This window comes from Anabrus simplex, chromosome 5 (genome assembly GCF_040414725.1).
Source record: "Anabrus simplex isolate iqAnaSimp1 chromosome 5, ASM4041472v1, whole genome shotgun sequence".
In the NCBI taxonomy this organism is placed as follows: domain Eukaryota; kingdom Metazoa; phylum Arthropoda; class Insecta; order Orthoptera; family Tettigoniidae; genus Anabrus; species Anabrus simplex.
In genome coordinates, this window is record NC_090269.1 from 50,133,322 (window position 1) to 50,156,911 (window position 23,590).

Genomic DNA, 23,590 nt, shown 5'->3' on the forward strand with positions numbered 1-23,590 from the left:
ATAAATTGCCTCCGCTTACGCTTTACTTTCGAGCCCAGACGATGCTACTCTCTAGTGGCAGACTCGCTTACCACGTTCAACATCACACGGCCGACTTGATGCGTCGCTCTAGCTAGCTAAGGAGCGCAGCGAGGGATCCAGTCGGCCGTGAACATCAAGGTAGCAGGAGACATCGAGTACTTCTACCCCCTTGCGGGAGAGGAAGTAACTATAGACGGGATCAGTGAAAGTTGATCCCGGTTTATGGCATACTCCGCCGGCTAGGGGGAGTGTTGCAAGCTTGGCTGCGCCTGCGTATTACTTCCTCCAGGCTACAGGCAAGGGCTCACTTCACATGAGCACGAGCCTTGTTCCCCGGGAGAACGGCGCTAGGTGTTCGACGGATCTCGTCCTGATTTTCACAAAACACAAATTCATATCGTACTCAAAACGAAAAGGCACCAGGATAATTTTACTGTACATAAATAATATTCCTTACAGTTTCAAGCTACGTGCTGGAGCCCGGTAGCACGTACTGACCGGCCGCCACTGCATATTTTGTACTTCTTTAGGTCATAAACTTCCAAACTCTACTGATCACCATGTCCATCTCTGCATCCTGCATCGGTTAGTTTCCCAAGTACTTGAAGCTCTCCACAATTTCAACGTTTTGTTTTTATAAGTCCTTTACCTTGCCTTTCTGCTCTGGTCAACACCAATAACCTACTCTTTTCCATTGTGATTTTTATTCCATAATTTTCAATAATCTCACTCAACATTGTTGAGCTGGCCAAGTACTTCCTCTCTGTTTGCTCCCCATACCACAATATCACCTGCAAACAATATTACCTTCAGGTCCCTGTCTCCATATTTTTCCTCTATCTCCTTCACAATTTCGTCTGGTGACAGCACACTTCCATGTCATAGTCCAGTTTCATTCCAAAACCACTGTGTCCATCCCATATGTGTCTGAACACTGCTGCAACTATTTTTCTACATTGCTTGCATTTATTCTGCCATTCTTTTTCCAAATCCTTTTAGTTGCAATAATTTTCCATACCTTCATTTTGGTACACTATCATAAGCCTTTTCTAAATCAAGGAATGTCATTGTGACCATGTGAAGACAGCCAGGGGAATTTATTTGGACCTTCTCACTTTATTGTATTACATTTTTTTTTGTATAAAATTTTATTCTGTTTGGACTGAAATGTTGGACTTAGAAGAATTGTTTTGATGTCATAAATATGAACTTACCCAGAACCTTTTAAATTGACTATTTTATAAACTCTTATTTATATGTAGCAAAAATTATCATTTAATCTGTGAATTTCAAAATTTCCTTTTAAGTCAAATATTATTTTGTAACACACTGTAGTATAATGTGCAGTTCGGCAAGTGTGTTTCCTGTTGCTCAATATCAACTTAATATACAGCTCAATATACTACTTTCTTAGAACATTTAACACTGAGTCAGCAGGAAAGAAGAGACTTTTGATTGGAGAAAATAAAAGTAAATGATGTAAATTGTGAATGTGAAATTCGAAGGTGAATTCTACATTCTGATTGGTTTTCTTTGGTGGTTGCACCATTTCCTGTTTCTTGATCTTGCCCCGCTTCTTTGGTGGGAGCGACGTAGCGTCTGTGTCTTTGATCCATCTGACCATCTTAGTGAGCGGACGCGCTCATCCTTCGGTCCCTGATTGGGAACCTTGGTAATGTCAGGGTAAGTACTGTTCTTTCTTTCATTTTCAGTTTTAATTTAACTTGAATTTAAATGTAATACTTTTATTTCATAATGCAGGAGTTTCCCCTCGAATTTCAAGTTCACTGCTAATTTTAAACTTCACAATGACTTAGCCTTAGAGCTAGGATTAAGCTCATCCTTTTTTTTGGAGGCAACCTTATTTTTCGATTATTTTAATGCTAACTTTATCCATCGGGTTGCCATCCTTTAAGTCTGCTTCACCAAACTAATATAATTATATTCCTGCCTCATCGACATGAAGTGTTTCAGCGATGACACAGTCAGTGGTTATCTCTTGGTTAGCATGAATTTAATTATGATTTTGGTTTGTGCAGAATGGGACTAGCCCTTATTTTAATTAACATGTGTCAACGGAATAGGTTTCAATATGTTTAAATTTTGTGCCAAAATAATTGAAACTTGTAAATTAGTTGTATTTAGCATGCTGCACTCATGTTTTGTCAACACATGTTCAATAAGCATTTTATTTATTTCTTGTAATTATCTTACTTCAGTTCATTTAAATTTTGAGATTCCAAATATATTAGTTTGAAAATAAATTTTTATATCCTAGTGAAATTGAAATCTTCTAATCTTTGGTCGCAAAAGGCTACCACCTCGTAGAGTTTCCATGCGGCTTTCCAAATCCGATCCGTAGTTGACATGTTTCCTAACCTGATTGCTGATTGGTCATATTTTATGTTGCAATGTATTTCATTGAGTCTAAGGTTTATTTCAAGTTTAAAATGTCCTTCTTTTATTATTATTATTATTATTATTATTATTATTATTATTATTATTATTATTATTATTATTATTATTATTATTTTATTATTATTATTATTATTATTATTATTATTATTATTATTATTATTATTATTATTATTATTATGTATTAACCTGCAGTAGCCTCCGTGGCTCAGATGGCAGCGCTTCGGCCTCTCACCGCTGGACACTGTGGTTCAAATCGCGGTCATTCCATGTGAGATTTGTGCTGGACAAAGCGGAGGCGGGACAGGTTTTTCTCCGCGTACTCCGGTTTTCCCCGTCATCTTTCATTCCAGCAACACTCTCCATTCTCATTTCATAGCATCTATCAGTCATTAATAAATCACTTTGGGAGTGGCAATCCCATCGTACTAATAGCCTATATCTGCTTCATTCATTACATCCCTGACCTGGTCAATGACTGGATAACAGGTTGTAGGTATTCATTTTCATTAACGTGCAGTAACTGAGGTTACAGTCATCACCATATCTCTTCTGTATTTCCAACGTTTTTTCTATTAACTGCCTCATACTGAAGAGGGGGTCTAGTGTTGATGTTCTATTCATTTTTACTAGAAGTTGAATCAATTTATTTATTTACATAAATTTATGCCCACATTGGAGCACTTAAATCAAACCCAAATACATTCATGTTAACAAAGAATTAACCGAAGATTTAGCTTGCATCATCTTCTTCCTTTCCCAAAACCTCTTCATTCTGGCTGACCTGGCTGCCCTTTCTTCATCAGATATGACATGTTGTTTGTGTTGTACAGTTTTTAATGACAATCTTATTTGTTTGTTCTTGAGAATCCTTTCTTCTTTTCTATTTTCAATTTGCTTCATTGTAATATTCAGCTCTTCTAAATCATTCTGAACTTCTTTAAACCAATTATTTTTTGTTTTACTTTTCCAAAAGTAATTAAATAGTTGTTTTATTATCCTATTATCATTTAATCTAGAAAGATGGCAGAAAAAGGCAATTCTTCTTTTTCTCATCGTATCTATTATAGATTCACTTTCCCTATAAACCACTGCATTAGGCAGTAATCTCCATTGTCCATCTACCTGATGTTTTTTATTAATGATTGTTCTGAGTATCCTTCTGTCAACCTTTTGCAGTGTATCAGTTGTTGCTTTGGTGTTCAATTTAAATAGTGTTTCACAAGCATAAGTTGCTTCAGGTTTAATGACAGAACAGTAATGTTGAAGTTTAGCATTTATTGAAAGAGATTTTTTCTTGTACATTGGCCATGTAATTCGTTGTTGAATCAATCATAGTAAGAGTTTCTTTTTTAGAGGTTTATAGTATGTTGTAGTGTGTGATGATCAAGTCCTCATCGTATTTAAGAAATATTTTCAGCTGATGAAGAGAATGTACTGTGTTCTTGAAATGTGTACGATTAGATAATATGTATTAAACAGTTTTTGTGTAGTACTGACAACAATTTATGAATATCATTGTATAATTCTGTATTGGTGTTAACTCAACTTTGGTTTGGAAGGTGTCATCTTCTTTTAAACCAAAGTTTACTATTGACAAGACAGACTCATATCATTTCCCATTTTTCAGAGTAGTGAATGTGCGTACCAGTTCTCAAATTAAACAGTGCAGCTTCTGCCATTTTTTGGCTTATTTTATTCATTCAAAGTAAGGACATCGCACTCCAACCTTGAAAAGTACGCATTTAAACAGAAACATTATTTTCTCAGAAATGGTTACAGTTATGAAGAAAATTCAAATAATCTTTTCTAGCAAATTGAATGTTAAGTACACCTGCTCTGCTCCATTGTTTAATATGTCTAACTGTCTACGTAGCTTATTCACTTTTAACGGTCCCAGGCGTATGGTTCGTCTGACTTGTTTCACATATTCTTTCGCTACATGGCCCACTTAAGAGATAGTGTGATAGTAAAACACAGAAAATAATATTTTTCTGGAATAGGCACTGTTAGAATTACGAAGGAAATGCTTAGAAACAGAATTTTAAGTGCACTCGCTGACTCCATTATATAATAGGACAAACCATTTAAGCAGGATATTCACTTTCAAGGTTTTCAGTCATACATTTTCCTATGAGTTACTTCACATTTTATTTCCCTGCAGGGCCCCCTTAACCCATTAACTGGGGAATAGTTTCATAACGTCAACCAGCCAGTGGGTAATTATTCAGCACAACGTGCACTTTTGGAATGGGTACAGTAGTGTGTGGCAGATGTAAATACTCAACAGAATTTTTTCTTTTTTCTTTTACCGAGCTCGATAGCTGCAGTCGCTTAAGTGCGGCCAGTATCCAGTATTCAGGAGATAGTAGGTTCGAACCCCACTGTCGGCAGCCCTGAAGATGGTTTTCCGTGGTTTCCCATTTTCACACCAGGCAAATGCTGGGGCTGTACATTAATTAAGGCCATGGCCGCTTCCTTCCCACTTCTAGCCTGTTCCTGTTCCATCGTCGCCATAAGACCTATCTGCGTCGGTGCGACGTAAAGCAACTAGCAAAAAAAAAAAAAAAAAATCTTGATTTACTTGAATTATTAGTGATATAGTAGAAATTCAATAGCATTATGTTATTACCGTTTTTCTCGTAAACCCGTAAATATATACATATATATACACAGTGTGTTCATACAAAAGTGAATATAAAAAGTGTTCCTTTCATTATTATGATGACATTTTTCAAGTTTTCAGATATGCATCAATAGGTTCTACATACTTTCTGGTTCATAGGTCATTCAGAAATTGTGCACAGTGTGGTAAATACGGAAGCATGGGCAAGCACCAAGTGCCACGTCACATTCCTCACAGCAGTAGACAGTTTCCTGTCGCCTCTGGTTTGACAGGCACACAACACAACATTTTCTTGAGTGATTCCTACTTCCGGTTGGGGGGTACTCAGATAATTCAACGTCTTTCCTGACCAAGCCATGTTCACGTCACATGGAACAGTTTACTACGATACACAGACCAATTTACAAAAAGTTATCAGAACATGGACAATGGAGTTCGCAGAACAACTGTATCATAACAACAACAACAACAACAACAACGACGACGAAAACAACTCACAAAATTAGTAATTTCAATGTACATATGCACAAATAAATTCTTTATGAAGAATTTGGCGTGGACCGCATGAGGCAACACGAGACAGCTGTTGGACTGCCGCCTAGGTGTGAACTACCTGACTGGCATGAGACCGGATAAAAAATGAATAGGACAGCAATAATCACATCTAATATGAATAGAATTACTTTTAAATTACGATAGTAGATGGCAAAAGTGATTAAGAATAGCCAGACACCTATAGGCTGCTAACCCTAGGTAAGAACACATTTAGAATTACAAGAACGCCTAAAGGCGTCAAACCCAATACTTGTGCGACATAAACCCAGTTAAGGGGTTAAGATACACTGTAATAGTAAGTAGCCTATATATTACCCAAAAGTTCCAGATGTATGCTTGCCAGATTTGAGCACGCTCCATCTAGGACTTTTACGTGAAAGAAACCAAGACTAAGACACAGCCAAAACACAGCAAAACATTTTTTCTCAAAAGCTATTAGAAATATGAAGAAAATTCATATAAACTTTTTTCTGGGAAATCGAATTTCAAGTACACTTGGTGCGTTCCATTGTTCAGTAGGATGAACCATTTAAGCAGCGTATTCATTTTTAACGATCCTAAGTGTATGGTTTCCTCTGACTTGCTTCACAGTTTCTTTCGCTCCATAGCCCACTTAAAAGATGGCATGATAGTAAGTACTGTAGCCTGTGTGCTAACCAAAGATATTAGCTATATGCTTGCTGAACATAAGCTCCACCAGTTTTTACATAAAAAGACACAGATAGGCAAACATACAAACTTTCAGATTTATTATTGCTGCCATTTTTTCCTTAAATCGCGGTTCTCGTGGGAACTCTTTGATATTCCAGGATGTTGATATCTTATGTTATCCAGAATTATATTATCTTTCAAACTGTAAAACAGAACAGATATAATCACAATTGACTGAGGAAAGGACTTTGCATATATTTTGAACCTTAACATTAGATGTGAGGTCGACTTCAGTCAACCAGCAGAAATAGACGTGGAGAAGCGAGCCATCTATAAACTAACCACCAGCTACTTCAAAGAATCATACAACATATCCTGTATAAGGGTTGTAGGACTTTCCATCGGAGTAAGAGGAACCACATAAAAATTCTTAGTTGAGTTTTTCTAAAGTGTGAGCATTATCAAGAATCTATACTGTGATTTAACTGTCTTGGCCATTAAAGGCTCTGTTCAAATTGTTAGGAATCACCTCTACAGTACTACATATGAGAAGGATTAACTCCAGAAAACTCTTCATGGTTAAACATACATTCAATATGTAAGTGTTATGGTATACTTTCTCAGATTTAGGCAGCCTATCATTGTAGAAAGTAGTAACAAGTAAAAACAAAATTGGTGTGGTAGTTTCTGTTATTCACTGTTACATATAAACAAACTCGTCTGTTTATATATTAGTATAGATTTCTATACTCTTCTATATATTAATTTTTTTTATGAAAACTAAAGTCAGTCAGTCCGACTATTCTATCCAGTCAATTTCATTCATTTCTTTTTTAACTGAAAGGTATTCATGCACAGATTTGTCATCAGGTACTATAAATCACTTAACTTCCACTTTTCTCAAATTATTTGATTTTTCAATTTTTTGTCTCTTTGAAGCAATCATATCTTTGGTTCTAATTGAGGTACGAAGTTCATTTTGGCCTAAGAACACTCAGTGGATCAAGCTCTTTCATTTCCACTCTTAACTATTCAAATTGGTTGATTCTGAGGAAAGTTATGAGTGCACATTCAATTTTTTCATTTTTTCTCATTGAAGCAATCATATCATTCGTTCTAATTGAGGTACGCAGTTCGTTTTGGTCTAAAAACACTCAGTGGATCAAACGCTTTTTTGAGGTAATAACTACTTAAACTGGTAGATTCTGAGAAAAGTTATGAGTAAATTTGTCTCCATGACGAAGATCTTTGAAGGACTTTTTAACAGTTTGGCGCGTAGTGTTGTTCCAAGGAACGTTTAATTCAATTTCTTTGTGTGATGTATTTTCAAGTGTTTTGTTGACATAATGTTACATTCTATTACCACAGCAGAGCATGTGCTTTATTTCATTAACTCAAAACTTTGCAAATACATCCATGAGGATAGTAACGAACAACAACATACTTTGTACATTGCGGGTGGAGCCAGCGGGAAACTGCTAGTATTTCTTTAATTTTCACTTTTTTTTATACTTTCATTTTTTGCTACCACTATACTAGGGTCTCCATCAAAAGCTACTTCTGGCAAAACTGTCTATGATTGTCTAATTGTCTATGATTTTTCTCTTTCCACCTAAAAGTAGTCAATTACTGTCTTTGTGCTTCTGTTTCCCCATCCATATCTTGTAATCCTTTTACTATTCCTCTTCCTGAATCATGTATCACAGATTCCTCACACAAAAATCTACCAAATCGTTCCCTATTCATTCCTCTTTCTATACCAGAAGGTCCAATTACTTCTTCCTTTAACCAGGCTCGATAGCTGCAGTCGCTTAAGTGCGGCCAGTATCCAGTGTTCGGGAATAGGGAGTTCGAACCCCACTGTCGGCAGCCCTGAAGATGGTTTTTGATGTTTCCCATGTTCATACCAGGCAAATGTTGGGGCTGTACCTTAGCTAAGGGCACAGCCGCTTCCTTCCCCCTCCTAGCCCCTTCCTGTCCCATTGTCGCCATAAGACCTAAAGCAACATTACAAGTGATTATTTTCATTTTGACTGTATTGAAATTCAATTATTAAATGTTAAACAACCATCCACTTTAAGGCACCCCACCTTAATACTGATACTCATTCTTCTGGAAGTGAGGTTGACTACAAAATATTTAGACCTTCCCCAAAAAAACAAAAAAAAAAACAAAACAACAAACCCAAAAAACAACATATAAGCTGAACGTGTTTAATGTCCTACAAATATAAAAAGAAATATTTAAATGCTATGACTTCAATAGACTACAATACCATATCAGTATAAGCATTATCTCCATTCGACAGGACATGAGTAAGACATCCCATTGAAACTTCAAGACAAGATCGACCAGTTCAGTTCCAAAACGTAACATAAGTTTGTATACATTAGTGTAAATTGTGTAAAAAATTGTTTTTAAGAATAGTTCTAGCACAAGTTAATCTCCAATAAGTTGTAAAAATGTGCAGATGGTTTAAACCCATGTATCATGCCGTTCTCATCACTAACTCATGAATGTTGACAGTTAATATTATCTCCTTTAAATGTGAACAAGATTTGGACGTCGCGTTAGTACTTTAAGACATGGATGGCTTGATCACTCCATTGCAATTGTTATGTAAATAATATTTACTATGATTAATCCTAATATAGCATCCACTCAGAGCTCTGACTTGGAGATAGAATTCATGGCTGATGATGTGCCTGCAATGCCAGGCGAAACATGTACCATACTCAAACTTAATGTAATGACATTGTTATAGTCATAAAGACTTAACTAGTATTGAATAGGTGGTTTCAATAAATTAATTGTTTAACATTTAATAATAAAGCAACATGTAAAAAAAACAACAACCTTCTTCTTTTCCTTTTCTGTCACATCTCATCATGGCATAGAAGTCTCCCATGACAGTTACTCCCGTTACTCCCACATCCTTCATTTCTCTCTCCAGTGTCTCCAGAAATTTGTCCATATCATCGTCTTTGCATCCAGTCTGGGGTGCATACACTTGCATGAAACCTTTTACTCCACTCTCTGTCCTTAGCTGTATTTTTTTTTTAAATTCTATCACTTATGTAGTTCACCTTATCCACATACTCTTCTATGATTTTGTCAGTTACTGTCCCCACTTTATTTCTCTCTCCAGTGTCTCCAGAAATTTGTCCATATCACCACCTTTGCATCCAGTCTAGGGTGCATTTTAGGGCTACTGCCAGCAAGTAATCAGGCCACTACTATAATGGAGTACAGACGTCTTTTGCAGCTGCCTCTAACCTGGGGTCAGATGCTGCTTGATGAGTTCCAGTGTCATTTCCTTCATCCCACCTAAGGAAACTCATCTACCTGAAGCCGTTGGCCCCATTAGGGGATTGAGTTATTTATATATCTGTCCGTCTACATGAAATTGTTACCTGGCTTATTATATTAACACATTTAAATGCACTCTGTAAGTATCCAACATACCACTACAATACATCATTTTTATTTTAACATTCAGTCTGTGGTAAACAATAATTGCAGCCCATGTTTTATAAATTTGTTTAATGCAATGAGTATCCATTAATTATCTAAGATCTTAAATTATGAATGATGTATATATTCATGTAAAAGTTGGCAATTACCTATTCACAGTCTGCCGTTGTTCAAAATATTCATACTCTGTATCGGGATAGGGTAAATTATCTTCTTCCTCCTTATGGCACTTGCGGCCACAGAAGTAGCCAATAACAAATCCAACAACCAGAGCAGCAACCGAGCCAGCCACTACAGCCATAGCAAGGGTCTCCACTGAGTACTGGGGCAGTGGACTATCTGCTGCACTTACTTCTGGACCTGAAAGTTTATTCATCAGCTGTAGTAATTAATAATACAATGTACAAGTATTCAAACATAGAAAAAATAAAAAAAGAAAGAACTGAAAGGAAAAAGTTATGTTTTCACTGTCTAGAATAATAGATGTGACATTCTTTAGGGTTTATGCCATGTGAAATGAGATAAACTCCAGGGAAAAATTCATATTACATGAGCGAGTTGGCCATGCAGTTATGGATGTGCAGCTGTGAGCTTGTATTAGAGAGACAGTGGGTTTGTCAGCAGCCCTGAAGATGGTTTTCTGTGCTTTCCGATTTTCACACCAGGGAAATGCTGGGGCTGTACCTTAGTTAAGACCACACCCGCTTCCATCCTGCTCCTAGCCCTCTCCTATCACATTGTCACCATAAGACCTACCTGTGTTGTGACCTAAACCAGATTGAAAAAAAAAACTTTCCAGGAATACAATGCCCAGCTAGGCAGTTAACCAATAATTTACATGATGAAAATAATATATAAGATAAAGAATTAGTCGAGCAGGTTGTCTCCTTCCTCCCAAGTCTTCCCAGCCCAATATTATTATTATTAATTTTGTTTTTGAAATCACCCAGAAAAATCATTCTGGTTTCCTTTCAATCTTTTCCAGTTCTCATAACAAGTAATCCTGGTGTGGGTCCCATGCACTGGAACCATACTCTAATTGGGGTCTAACCGGAGACTTACATGCCCTCTCATTTACATCCTTACTTCAGCCCCTAAATACTCTTGTAACCATGTGAACAGATCTGTAACCTTTATTTATAACCTTGTTACGTGATTTCCCCTTCAAAGGTCTTTCCTTATATTAACCCTAAGTATTTACAGTGATCCCCATAATTAAAACTGACAGGTCTTTTCCTCTTGGTGAAACTTACAACTTGATTTTTCATACCATTATCTGCTGTCTGTCTCCCGACAATGTCAGGGTCTTTTTGGAGTTGTTCACCAACTTGTAACTTATTTAGTACTCTTTACCGTTTAATATCATCTGCAAAAAGTTTATCTGCGATTCCAATTCTTTACCCATATATTAACATCTGTAATAAATTATCGCTTGCAAATAATGGCTACATTAATGCAACTAGGAACTTGGAACAAGAACGTATAATTTGTTTGCAAAATCTAGGCATAGTAATGAATGATCGAGTTATGTCCAAAAATAGCCATCTTCCCAATGTAAGGAAGGTCCAACAGATACTACGAGGCAGAGAAGTTCAGTCATGGACGAAGCTGCCGCACAAAGGAAAGGGCGTTGGACTCTTCCAGGAATACACTCCAGGGAACAAATGGATAAGAGTTCACCGAGGCTTATCCTGTGCGGAATGGAGAGAGGCCATCAAGATGACAGCGAATGTGTGCGCCGTTCGCTCCGTGCCGGGAAGGTCCCAGGACAACACCCTCTGTCGGCGTTCCCACAGAGAGCACGAAACTCTTGCCCATGTCCTGGGAGCCTGCTGTCACAGAGAGGTATTGAGAAATTCCCGCCATCATACAATACGACACACGATTGCGACCTCACTGAGGGATTATGGTTTCATGGTGCACGAAGAGGTCTCTGGCCTAGCTACCAACGGGAGTAACAGGCGCATTGACATGATAGCCTTTCAACCAGCTAGCAAGCAAGGATTAATCTTAGATCCCACAATACGTTTTGAGTCGCACGTTGGCCAGGCCAAAGAGGTGGATGCCGAAGTCAATTTACCAGCCAACTGTAAACTACTATAAAGATAAATATCACCTGGACAATATTTCCGTCCATGGACTCATGATCGGAGCTCGAGGCACGATCCCTACATTTTTTGTACAGCTATGGGATTCTCTCAGTCTCAGCCGGACACGACTTCACGACATCGCTATCGCTGTACTACGAGGTTCAGTGACCATACTCCACAATCATCTATATAACATTTGAAGAACCATATTGCAAATTTATTCCTGAGCCTTGCGGTGATTATTTCTACCTGGCATACTAGCAAACTCAACAGTAACTTAGAAGACAAAATACTGAGTAGTCGACATACTTTGTCCTTGTGACAGCCTCCGCAGGGGGAAGTTGTAATAATAATAAAAAATAAGATAACATAAAGGTCCAATAATACTGCCCTGTGGTGGCCCCTTCTTAATCGTTACAGGATCAGATTGTAATGTGAAAATGGGAACTAATATTTACTGGACATAACTGAATTATTACATCAAAGCATCTAAGTGTATTTATTTATTCATCTGTCATGTCGACTTGTGTATCCAGCCGTTATCTGTATTATCGGTCATTGTTGGAACTGTTTCCTAACTGTGGAAGTTACCAGACCAATTTAATTCAAGTTATCTATCCATTATTGTCAGGCATTTGACTGAACTCTGTAGTGCGCCGAATTATCATTTGTAACTTCTGCGCATTTTCGCGGTGCACGCATTGAATTATGGGACTGCCTCTCGGGTAGCTCGGTGTGAGCTCAGTAGTCGGCTGTAGTCAGCTTGCCGTTACTCTCCAAGATGGCTGTGTTGTATGGAGTTCCCAAGCAGACGGCCTGGCGAGAAGGGAAAGCTATTATAATGGAGCTTGACTCCGGCGGTTAAGGAGTAATGTGAGGGCTAGGCCCTATTATTCCTTCAAAGTTATCCAGTGTGCTCCAACCCTTTTTTTGTTCTTAATGTAACATGTAAACTTGGTGCAGTGAGTTATCCGTTATCGGAATTTAAAGTTTCAAGTGTCTTGTAAGTTTGGATATCTTTACTCCAAGTAAGTACTGAAAATTATAATTTATTGAAGGGATCCCAGTCGTTCAGGCACCTATGTGAGTAATTTCATCTTGGACATGAGCAACATTATAAACGACTATTTTGGTATTGGTTAACCTTGTAAGCAAAATCTGATATATATTTGAAGTGAATGCATTTGAAAAAGAAAATTTAATGTAATGTAGGGAGCTCGAGGATCGCTAGTTATGCATCTATGAGGTGATATTTTGTGTAAGTGATTTTATCTTACGTTTTTGTCGGGGTGCATTTTTGCCAACTGTGTTTCTTGATATTCATTATGATGGCGATTATTATTATTATTATTATTATTATTATTATTATTACTTTTATTTTTTGGTAATTCATTTCGGTGCGTGTTTTCTCCCTTAGTGTTGTCCTGTTTGGTTGATATTGCTGTCTAATTTTGTCCTATTGCCTTCGTGGCTGGTTATCTGTACGTAATGATTATCGCATTGTTACGGGCCTCAATTAATGACACCTCATATTCGCATCGTAGCGCATTCCACGGCCCCCTCTGTTCTAAAGTATGTAAATCGCTGGTGATTTAATTAAGTAAGGCTAATGTAAACTGGCACTATCACCTCTTGGATAAATGATAATTATTATTATTATTATTTTAATAACTTAAAATCTTAAAATTGAAATTTGCTGGTCGAAATTAAGTTTAATAATGGGACTTTTCTTTCGTTGTCTTATTATCTTTTCTCCCATTGTTTGGGTTCCTTGCTTTTGTCTTTATTACGTCATGTCACCCCTTCTTATCTTATCTGATGATACGTTAATATTTTGGGTGGCTTTGATGATTATTATGGGATCTTGGCTTCGCGTCGGTAACGGGTAGCTTCTGTTCGGTTTTCGGTGTCCTTTATTATTTTTATGAGTGCACCGTTAATTGTAAATTTCCTTTAATATACTTCATTTTCTTGGGGTTGCTGTGCACTATTATTTTATTGTGTTTTCATCTAGCTCGTTTCTTTAGTGTAATGTTTATTCGCGGTTGGAGCCACTAAATTTTCTTCTTTTTCGTGTGTCCTTGTGTGCGTCTTGTAACTTAGAATTTTGTAGTGTAGCAAATTTCAGTTTTAAAGTGTTTTTATATCGCGGGCCCGCATATCGGTTGCAACCAATTTTAATGTTTCTATATGTAAGGTAATGAGTTATTAATGAATTTTCAAACCTTAATTTCGGCGGAAGCCTATGTTTATGTGAGCTTCATTTTTCCTTAATTTCTACTTTATTTTAAAATACTGTTTTCCTCGTCTAGCTTGATTGCATTTTTAAATTTCAGAAAAAGAATTATATATTTTTTTTTATTGTTCTTATTTTATACCATTTTCAAATTACATTTGCTTAGTAAATTTTCTTCATTTCAAATTTATCTGTGGTGTCATTTAGTAGCTAGCAGTATTTACCTGGCAACCTGTCAAAGTTATGTAAGATCCTGGCCTTTTTAATTCTCGCTTTGCCTTCCACGCTTCATATTTTATGCTACTGCCTTTCGGTAAGTATTGTGCTTGTTTTCTTCTTGATGTTTGTGCTTTTCTTTTGAATGTTTGGTTTACTAATTGGTAAGGTTGCAGTAGTGAGTTGTAGCATTCGCTGTGGTTGTTGTTGTTCTAACAACCTTATAAGTTGCCCGGGTCAGTATTGCTGGCTGCTAAAAGTGCCCAACCTTTTAAACTAAAAAATTGTAAAACTGAAATGGACCAAAGTAATTCCTTCCTATGTATGTTTCATGTTTGATCGAGACTTGCTTGTTGCTGCCCTCTTGTACTTGGAGTATGGCGTGGCTCTGTATCTGTGCACTTGCTGCTTGTTTTTTACCATGTTCCGTGGTCATGGAATCCTGTTGGTTTTGGGTCTGCTTATACTGTACCTGCCATGTAGGGGTAAGTTGAAGACCATTCTCACCTTTATTAATAATTAATTTGAAATATTTACTTAATCTGCTTTCAGATTTATTAATTGATGGTTTCTTCCACATTTTACCTTAATGATGTGATGTTCTTTGACCTTGTTATCTGCAGCTTCTTGGTATACTAGCCCTTGCTGGAATTGCAGTGCCTGTCCTTGGTGGGATTTACTTGGATTAATTTGTGTTGGGTTTTGGAACTGTTGTTGTGACCCTGATTTAAATTCTAAGTGATGTTTTTATTCCAGTTTCATCCATGGTCCAGAGTGTGTGATATGAAATTGTATTGTAATAAAAATTTTCTCTTGCAGTGACTGTGTACCCACCTCGCTGTTTGGCCTGAACATGTGAAATTGATTTACAATCTTGACCCATGGTGACTCTCTCCTTCCACTTTTATTTTTACCGTTCTGCCTTGTCCAGGTTACGATGTGTCATGTGTTATTATTCTGAGTTTATTTAATGTGGTGAGTTCTCATGTGTTGGTGATTGTTGCTTATGTAGGCCTATATTGGTTTGTATCTGGGTCATGTGCTGTGGGATTTCTTCCTATTTTACCTTATGTGGTCTTGTGAATGTTCCCGTTCTTGATATGGTGTTGTTGTAGGTCTGTATTGAACTCGTGGATGATTATGTCATGTGATTATGGTGTATTGATGGGAATCTCACTTGGAACTGTTGTGTTAAATGCTATTTGTGTAACCTTGGGCAGTCTTCTTATTGTCATATACTCTGAAAAGCTTTTCCTGATTGAACGGTGATAGGCTACGTCTGTATGGTTCATCTGAGATGGTATTATCTTTTTAATTTGATGTGTCCATGTCAGGTAGCTCTGTCAGTTCTGTTGTGGAGTGATTAATTTCAGTACCTGATGTTATTCATGTCTTGTCCTTTTGGTACTACTCATCACCTGTTATTCACCTTCTCCTGCTGTGCGCATGTGGTTCACTCATGTGGTCTTGTTGTAATGAGGTGTGGTCTTAATTTCCTTGTGAATCTGTGGTTTATTTGACCTGGTTAATTGTAGTCATTGTGTATTAGCTTCTTCCCCTTGCATATTTTCTGTCAGGTGTCTGTGTACTAAACTCTTGCTCTGGGTTTCATTCTCTGCTGGTCATTAGGTGTGACTAGTGTCACGCATGTGTGTGATCTTCTGGTGCTGGTTAATGATATCAGTTTTGGCCATGTGCTTGAGTGAATTTTCATTCTTCCTGATTTTTCATTGCTAGTCCTGGTTGGTTGCTCCATGTGTTGATTCCTGATCATCCTTATCTCTTGTCGCTTTACCCATGTGTTGTTACTGGTACTTCATGGTGGTTGTGTGGGTTCATTTCTGAGTTCTGGTGTGGAGTACAGCTGGCTTATCGCTTAAACGACCCTTCGTTTTTACTGTGTCTTCATGTTGGGATTTTGGTTGTGAGTTTCGCAATTGTTGTGTTGTTACTGGTGGCGTTCTTTATCTAATTATGGTGGAATCTGTTCTGAAATTAACCTTCTGTAGTAAATCTTCCTTCCTGTTCATTTTCTGTGGGTTATGAGAGTGTAATTGGTAAATCTTGTCATTTTGTGAATGTACACTGTCCTGATCATGTCTTCATTTGATGTCTAGTGGTATGAGAGCTTATGTCGCTTTTGATTTGTATCCGTGGATCAGATGCTGTATGTGATCTGCTGTTATTGTGAAAAATTTGTGTACGAGAAATTTTCCTTGTACCTGGTGCTTGTCACTGTGTAACGTCTTCCGTTTTATCTTATTTACATAAGGTATTCCTTTGTTCGTGCCTTCCGTAGTTCCTCATCTGGTTTAGTAAGGTAACCCCTTGTAACTCTGTCGCTTCTGGCTCTACCCTGCATGTTTTTGCAACACTATATCGTTGCCTGGTTGTCATCTGACTGTTCTGGGTTCTATTCCAGTGAGTATGGGATCATTTGGTGTAAATCCGGCACTGTCGCTAAAATTCCTTGTCCGTCGTTGGGGTATGGGACCCAACTGATTGACTGAAGGTTCTTCTCCATCAACTTATGCGCCTTGTCATCGTGTAACCTATCACTTCTTCATCGTTTATATTTTATTATATCCCGTGTATTCCGACTGGCTGGTAGGGTGTCTGTGGTGATTGGTCTAATCACACAGGGTGGACTGTTGTTTTGCCACCATATTATTAGTCCTGGGTTATCCAGAGGTTCTTCTGAACACTTGATGGTTGTGATAATACACCTGTGCTCAGTATATTCAAAGATTATTTATATGGAGAGGTAATTTTCCCTGAATTTTGGCCCTTGTTATGCTGCGTTGAGCTGGTTCTGTTTGATGTTATGTAATTTCCATGTCTTGTCAGTTGTTCTCTATCGTCCTGACTGTAATTGTTGGCTGTCATGTGGTTGTTGGCCTCGGTAATGGTTGCATGGTGATCTCTTGCGGACACACATTGTGTACACCCCACCATCTGTTATTATGCATGCGAAGTCTCCAGTTATTGCCATCGTTGCTTCTTATTCTTGGTCGATTATCCATGTGATTGCTACGTTATGGTTGCGGATGGTTGTGTTTATTGTGAAAGTTTCTGCTTCTGCGTCTCCTGTTTTCCTAATCTTCATGTTCTGGGCTACCTGTTTTCTGTACATGGTTTGTCAGTATGTGCTCTGCTGCCTCCATTTAGTAATATCTTTTTGCTCTGTTACCTCCCTGTACACCCTGGTCATTTATCTTTCCTGCTCTTGGTCTTAACGATCTTTCTGGTATCTGTATTGTCCTGTGGAATTATGTAATGTGTGGAAGTATGCTAGTATTTCATGTAAATGAATGTGTAATCTATAATGGTCTTCGACCTATCAAATTGTTGAGTCTATTGAATTTTACTTAACTTGCTGGGACTAAAACCGCTGTAACTTGCCACTGGATTCCATGAACCACCTTAAATATTCAAAATTACATTTCTGATCTCTTGTGATTAGTCTCGATACTAGTATATTAAAGTCTTGGGATATTTCAGTTATTTTCTCCCTTTTCTTAATATGTAAGTCTTATTCAAAGGTTGGATGGGTAATACTATAACTCATAAGTTGGTAATTCAAAAAACTTGTGTATGTTTGCTTACTAGTCTACAAAAGAATGTAAAATAACTAAATTATTTTGGTAATTCTTCAAATGCCGATACAAACTATGTGGTCTGGTATAATGACGTTAACGGTGTTACTTATGTGTTTAACTCGGGTGCAAAATTGGAGCTATTATCGCTGGTAAATTTGGACATGTGGAACTTGTGTAACTCCTCGAAGCATAATGATATATTACTAAGGTGTCCTGGAAACCTAGTTGGAAAAATTTTGTGGTCCCTAACATTTGTGGTTGAATCATTTCCGTTTATCATGGTCTGCTATGTACACTTGGACCCTCTCTTTCTGCTCCTGTGTGTGGTGTTCCAGTTATTTGCGCGCGCGAGCACCCATGCATCTGCTGATCGGAGATCTAATGTGTATGATACCTATGGTTGCCTACTACGCTCTGTACTGGTATGATAATCCTACTCTGTGTCATGTACTGTCAACTTGTGTGGTGTGTGATGAGACGCTGGCCACGTTGCATCCCATTCTGCTCACACTCAACATGTAATCTGCTAGTATTGTGTGAAGGTCAACATTCCTGCAACCAAGTAAGACCATTCCTTGTTATTTGAACCTGAAAAAAAAAAATTTTGGTGTCTCTCTTCCTGTATCCAACGTATGAAGATTTGTTTGGACATTGAAATTATACCATTGGCATGCTATCCATTGTTTTGGACTTGCGCCTCCCCTGTGTTCTAGCTTCGGGAGGGGAGAACTGTAATGTGAAAATGGGAACTAATATTTACTGGACATAACTGAATTATTACATCAAAGCATCTAAGTGTATTTATTTATTCATCTGTCATGTCGACTTGTGTATCCAGCCGTTATCTGTATTATCGGTCATTGTTGGAACTGTTTCCTAACTGTGGAAGTTACCAGACCAATTTAATTCAAGTTATCTATCCATTATTGTCAGGCATTTGACTGAACTCTGTAGTGCGCCGAATTATCATTTGTAACTTCTGCGCATTTTCGCGGTGCACGCATTGAATTATGGGACTGCCTCTCGGGTAGCTCGGTGTGAGCTCAGTAGTCGGCTGTAGTCAGCTTGCCGTTACTCTCCAAGATGGCTGTGTTGTATGGAGTTCCCAAGCAGACGGCCTGGCGAGAAGGGAAAGCTATTATAATGGAGCTTGACTCCGGCGGTTAAGGAGTAATGTGAGGGCTAGGCCCTATTATTCCTTCAAAGTTATCCAGTGTGCTCCAACCCTTTTTTTGTTCTTAATGTAACATGTAAACTTGGTGCAGTGAGTTATCCGTTGTCGGAATTTAAAGTTTCAAGTGTCTTGTAAGTTTGGATATCTTTACTCCAAGTAAGTACTGAAAATTATAATTTATTGAAGGGATCCCAGTCGTTCAGGCACCTATGTGAGTAATTTCATCTTGGACATGAGCAACATTATAAACGACTATTTTGGTATTGGTTAACCTTGTAAGCAAAATCTGATATATATTTGAAGTGAATGCATTTGAAAAAGAAAATTTAATGTAATGTAGGGAGCTCGAGGATCGCTAGTTATGCATCTATGAGGTGATATTTTGTGTAAGTGATTTTATCTTACGTTTTTGTCGGGGTGCATTTTTGCCAACTGTGTTTCTTGATATTCATTATGATGGCGATTATTATTATTATTATTATTATTATTATTATTACTTTTATTTTTTGGTAATTCATTTCGGTGCGTGTTTTCTCCCTTAGTGTTGTCCTGTTTGGTTGATATTGCTGTCTAATTTTGTCCTATTGCCTTCGTGGCTGGTTATCTGTACGTAATGATTATCGCATTGTAACGGGCCTCAATTAATGACACCTCATATTCGCATCGTAGCGCATTCCACGGCCCCCTCTGTTCTAAAGTATGTAAATCGCTGGTGATTTAATTAAGTAAGGCTAATGTAAACTGGCACTATCACCTCTTGGATAAATGATAATTATTATTATTATTATTTTAATAACTTAAAATCTTAAAATTGAAATTTGCTGGTCGAAATTAAGTTTAATAATGGGACTTTTCTTTCGTTGTCTTATTATCTTTTCTCCCATTGTTTGGGTTCCTTGCTTTTGTCTTTATTACGTCATGTCACCCCTTCTTATCTTATCTGATGATACGTTAATATTTTGGGTGGCTTTGATGATTATTATGGGATCTTGGCTTCGCGTCGGTAACGGGTAGCTTCTGTTCGGTTTTCGGTGTCCTTTATTATTTTTATGAGTGCACCGTTAATTGTAAATTTCCTTTAATATACTTCATTTTCTTGGGGTTGCTGTGCACTATTATTTTATTGTGTTTTCATCTAGCTCGTTTCTTTAGTGTAATGTTTATTCGCGGTTGGAGCCACTAAATTTTCTTCTTTTTCGTGTGTCCTTGTGTGCGTCTTGTAACTTAGAATTTTGTAGTGTAGCAAATTTCAGTTTTAAAGTGTTTTTATATCGCGGGCCCGCATATCGGTTGCAACCAATTTTAATGTTTCTATATGTAAGGTAATGAGTTATTAATGAATTTTCAAACCTTAATTTCGGCGGAAGCCTATGTTTATGTGAGCTTCATTTTTCCTTAATTTCTACTTTATTTTAAAATACTGTTTTCCTCGTCTAGCTTGATTGCATTTTTAAATTTCAGAAAAAGAATTATATATTTTTTTTTATTGTTCTTATTTTATACCATTTTCAAATTACATTTGCTTAGTAAATTTTCTTCATTTCAAATTTATCTGTGGTGTCATTTAGTAGCTAGCAGTATTTACCTGGCAACCTGTCAAAGTTATGTAAGATCCTGGCCTTTTTAATTCTCGCTTTGCCTTCCACGCTTCATATTTTATGCTACTGCCTTTCGGTAAGTATTGTGCTTGTTTTCTTCTTGATGTTTGTGCTTTTCTTTTGAATGTTTGGTTTACTAATTGGTAAGGTTGCACAGATAATGCTTCACCTACTCTAATTCTCTGAGTTCTATTTTCTATAAATTGAGCTACCCATTCAACCACTCTTTTGTAATGTCCAACTACCCTCATTTTTGTAAGCAGTTTCCCATAATCCACCCTATCAAAAGCCTTAGGTAGGTCACTGGCAATACAGTCCATATGATCTACTGAATCTAAAATATCTGCTTTGTCTAGCCGGAATCCTACAAGATGAACCTCACCTTCCCAAAACCCGAACTGCCTTCTTTCAGACTGGTTGGTAATTTTGCAAATGTGTCTAATATAATCAGAAATAATACTTTCCCAGAGCTTACATGTAACACATGTCAATCTGATTGGCCTGTAATTATCTGCTTTATGTTTATCAGCCTTTTCCTTGTATACTGGGGATACTAAAGCAACTTTCCATTCATTTGGTATAGCACCTTCATGCAGACAGTAATAAAGTAAGTATTTCAGATATCAACCCACTGTCTTTAGCATATCCTCAGAAATCTTATCAATCCCAGCTGCTTTCCTAGCTTTCAACATTTGCATCTTTTTGTAAACAATCTTTTTTTATTATAGGTAAATTTCAGTACCTTACGGCTGATGGAAGAAGTTGACAATATGGTGGAAGAAAATAACTCTGTTGAGCACCACTTTCTGCATATCTAATGAATACCAACATGTCAAAACACAAACACTAGTGTCATTTCAGTGCAAAATGCTATTAGTAGAAAATGACTTCTGTACCTGGATATTTTCCTTATATCCAACTATCTTTATGTACTGTTGACCGTATACTTCTGCCTTCTGTATGTCCTCACCTACAAACTCCCCTTGTTCATTAATGATCCCTGGAATGTCCTTCCTGGAACCTGATGTTGTAAAACTTATTATAACATGCGTTCCATAACTAATGCGACCAATTTTTTTCTGACGCAACTGTACACCGCAGCGTGTTCTAACCTGCTGGGCTAGGTGGAGGGGGGTGTTAGCTTCAAACGCTCATTATCTCATTCGGCAGTGAGCTGCCGGAGAGTCAGGACATGCGTTTCTGTCAAGCCCGTTTTGAGTTCATGTAACACGGCACAATGGATCGTTCTGTAGAGCAACGGTACGCTATCAAATTTTGCATTAAACTTGAGACGTCCGCCACCAAAATGTTTCCATTACTTCAGCAGGCCTTTGGGACTGATTGCTTGTCCAAATCACAAGTTTTCCGATGGCACAAGTCGTTCATGGAGGGCCGAGAGGAGATCACCGACGAACCTCGCAGTGGACGGCCATCAACCTCACGAGTCGACGAAAATGTGACGCGTGTGCACGATTGTTTGAACTCTGACAGGCAGCTGATGAATTCGTACCTACCGGGACTACAGTGAACTCAGCTTTCTACTTGGAAGTGTTCAAAAGACTGAAAAGGAGGGTCTCGCGCTGCCAAAGCGACATCAAGGACACGTGAAAAGTTCATCACGACAACGCGCCGAGTCACAGCGCCTTCATTGTCAATGACTTCCTGGCCAGGACCAACACCCCATTGGTTCCCCAGCCTCCCTACAGTCCTGACTTGGCACCCGCTGACTTTTTTTTGTTTCCTCGGTTAAAAGGAGTCATGAAAGGAAAACATTGGGATACGATTGAAAGAATCCAGGCGCATGTTACATCGGCTCTAAAGGACATTCCGGAAAAGGCCTTCCAAGATGCCTTTCAGGCATGGAAACACCGCCTCCAGAAGTGTATTGACGCAAGGCGGTGCTATTTTGATGATTTTTGATTATTTGTACGAGTATATTTAATAAATGATTTTTTATGAATTTGGTCGCATTATTTATGGAACGCACCTTGTATGCAGAACGCTACCACTTATTTGACTCAATGAAGGGGAGAACACGGTAAATCACATTAATACAATTCATACTACATATTTTCCCTGTAACCAAAATTTCACTGTAAAGAGTCTTGTAAACTCATATATTGAAGCAACACGTTACTACACTGCATAGTTGAGCTATTGTTAACAGCCACAGCTACTACCATCTTCTTCACCGTTCTCATTCGACCCATTTCTTTGCCTGGATTGTTTGCAGCTGTGTGCACAATTTCTTCATCGATCAAGTACTGGAAGCCAGGCTTACATGAGACCACGTCCATTATGTCTGCTTGTTCATATCTTCTGTGCAGCCTAAGAAGTAATTTTCTACCATTTTGCACCACATCGACACTAATGTTTATGCTTTGACATATTGCCAAGCATTAGATATGCAGAAAGTGGTGCTCAACAGTGTTATTTCTTTCCACCATGTTGACAACTTCTTCCATTAGCATTGCCAGGAAACCTGTTTGATAACTTCGTTTAACACATCGAAGTTGAAGGCTGTACGCTGTACAGGCTGTGCCATTTATTGTAGAGAATGAAGGCTTCATGGCACACATTCTCTGGTCTTCTTTACATTGTTACTACAAAACATGTTTATAATAATGTTACAGTAAAACCTCGTTAATTCGAAGTCGTTGGGACTCAAAAATCGGACTTCGAATTACGTGATTTCGAATTAACCGCCAATTTGCAATTCAGAAGTACCAACCCTTGCCGCGTTACGAAATATTCTAAGGCCCGTTACTGCATGCAGTTAACCTTGATTCAGTTTAAACCTTTCAAATGCCATGAAAAAAGAAATATTTCCTAAATTTATCCAAAAATGTGCATTTACAGTATTCAGATAATGCACTTGCATATCTCATTGGCAAATATAACCTCACGCAACGGAATAACGAAAAAAAAAAAAAGC

General features: G+C 37.8%; 1 protein-coding gene across 1 annotated transcript in view; it reads right to left on the bottom strand.

Annotated features, from left to right (window-relative positions):
- Sema1a (semaphorin 1a) overlaps window positions 1-23,590 on the bottom strand; it is an 828,612-nt gene that overhangs the window by 20,358 nt on the left and 784,664 nt on the right. The window contains exon 14 of the mRNA XM_067146885.2: window positions 9,892-10,102. Coding sequence (XP_067002986.1) covers window positions 9,892-10,102 — 211 coding nt within the window. The remainder of the gene's footprint in view (window positions 1-9,891; window positions 10,103-23,590) is intronic.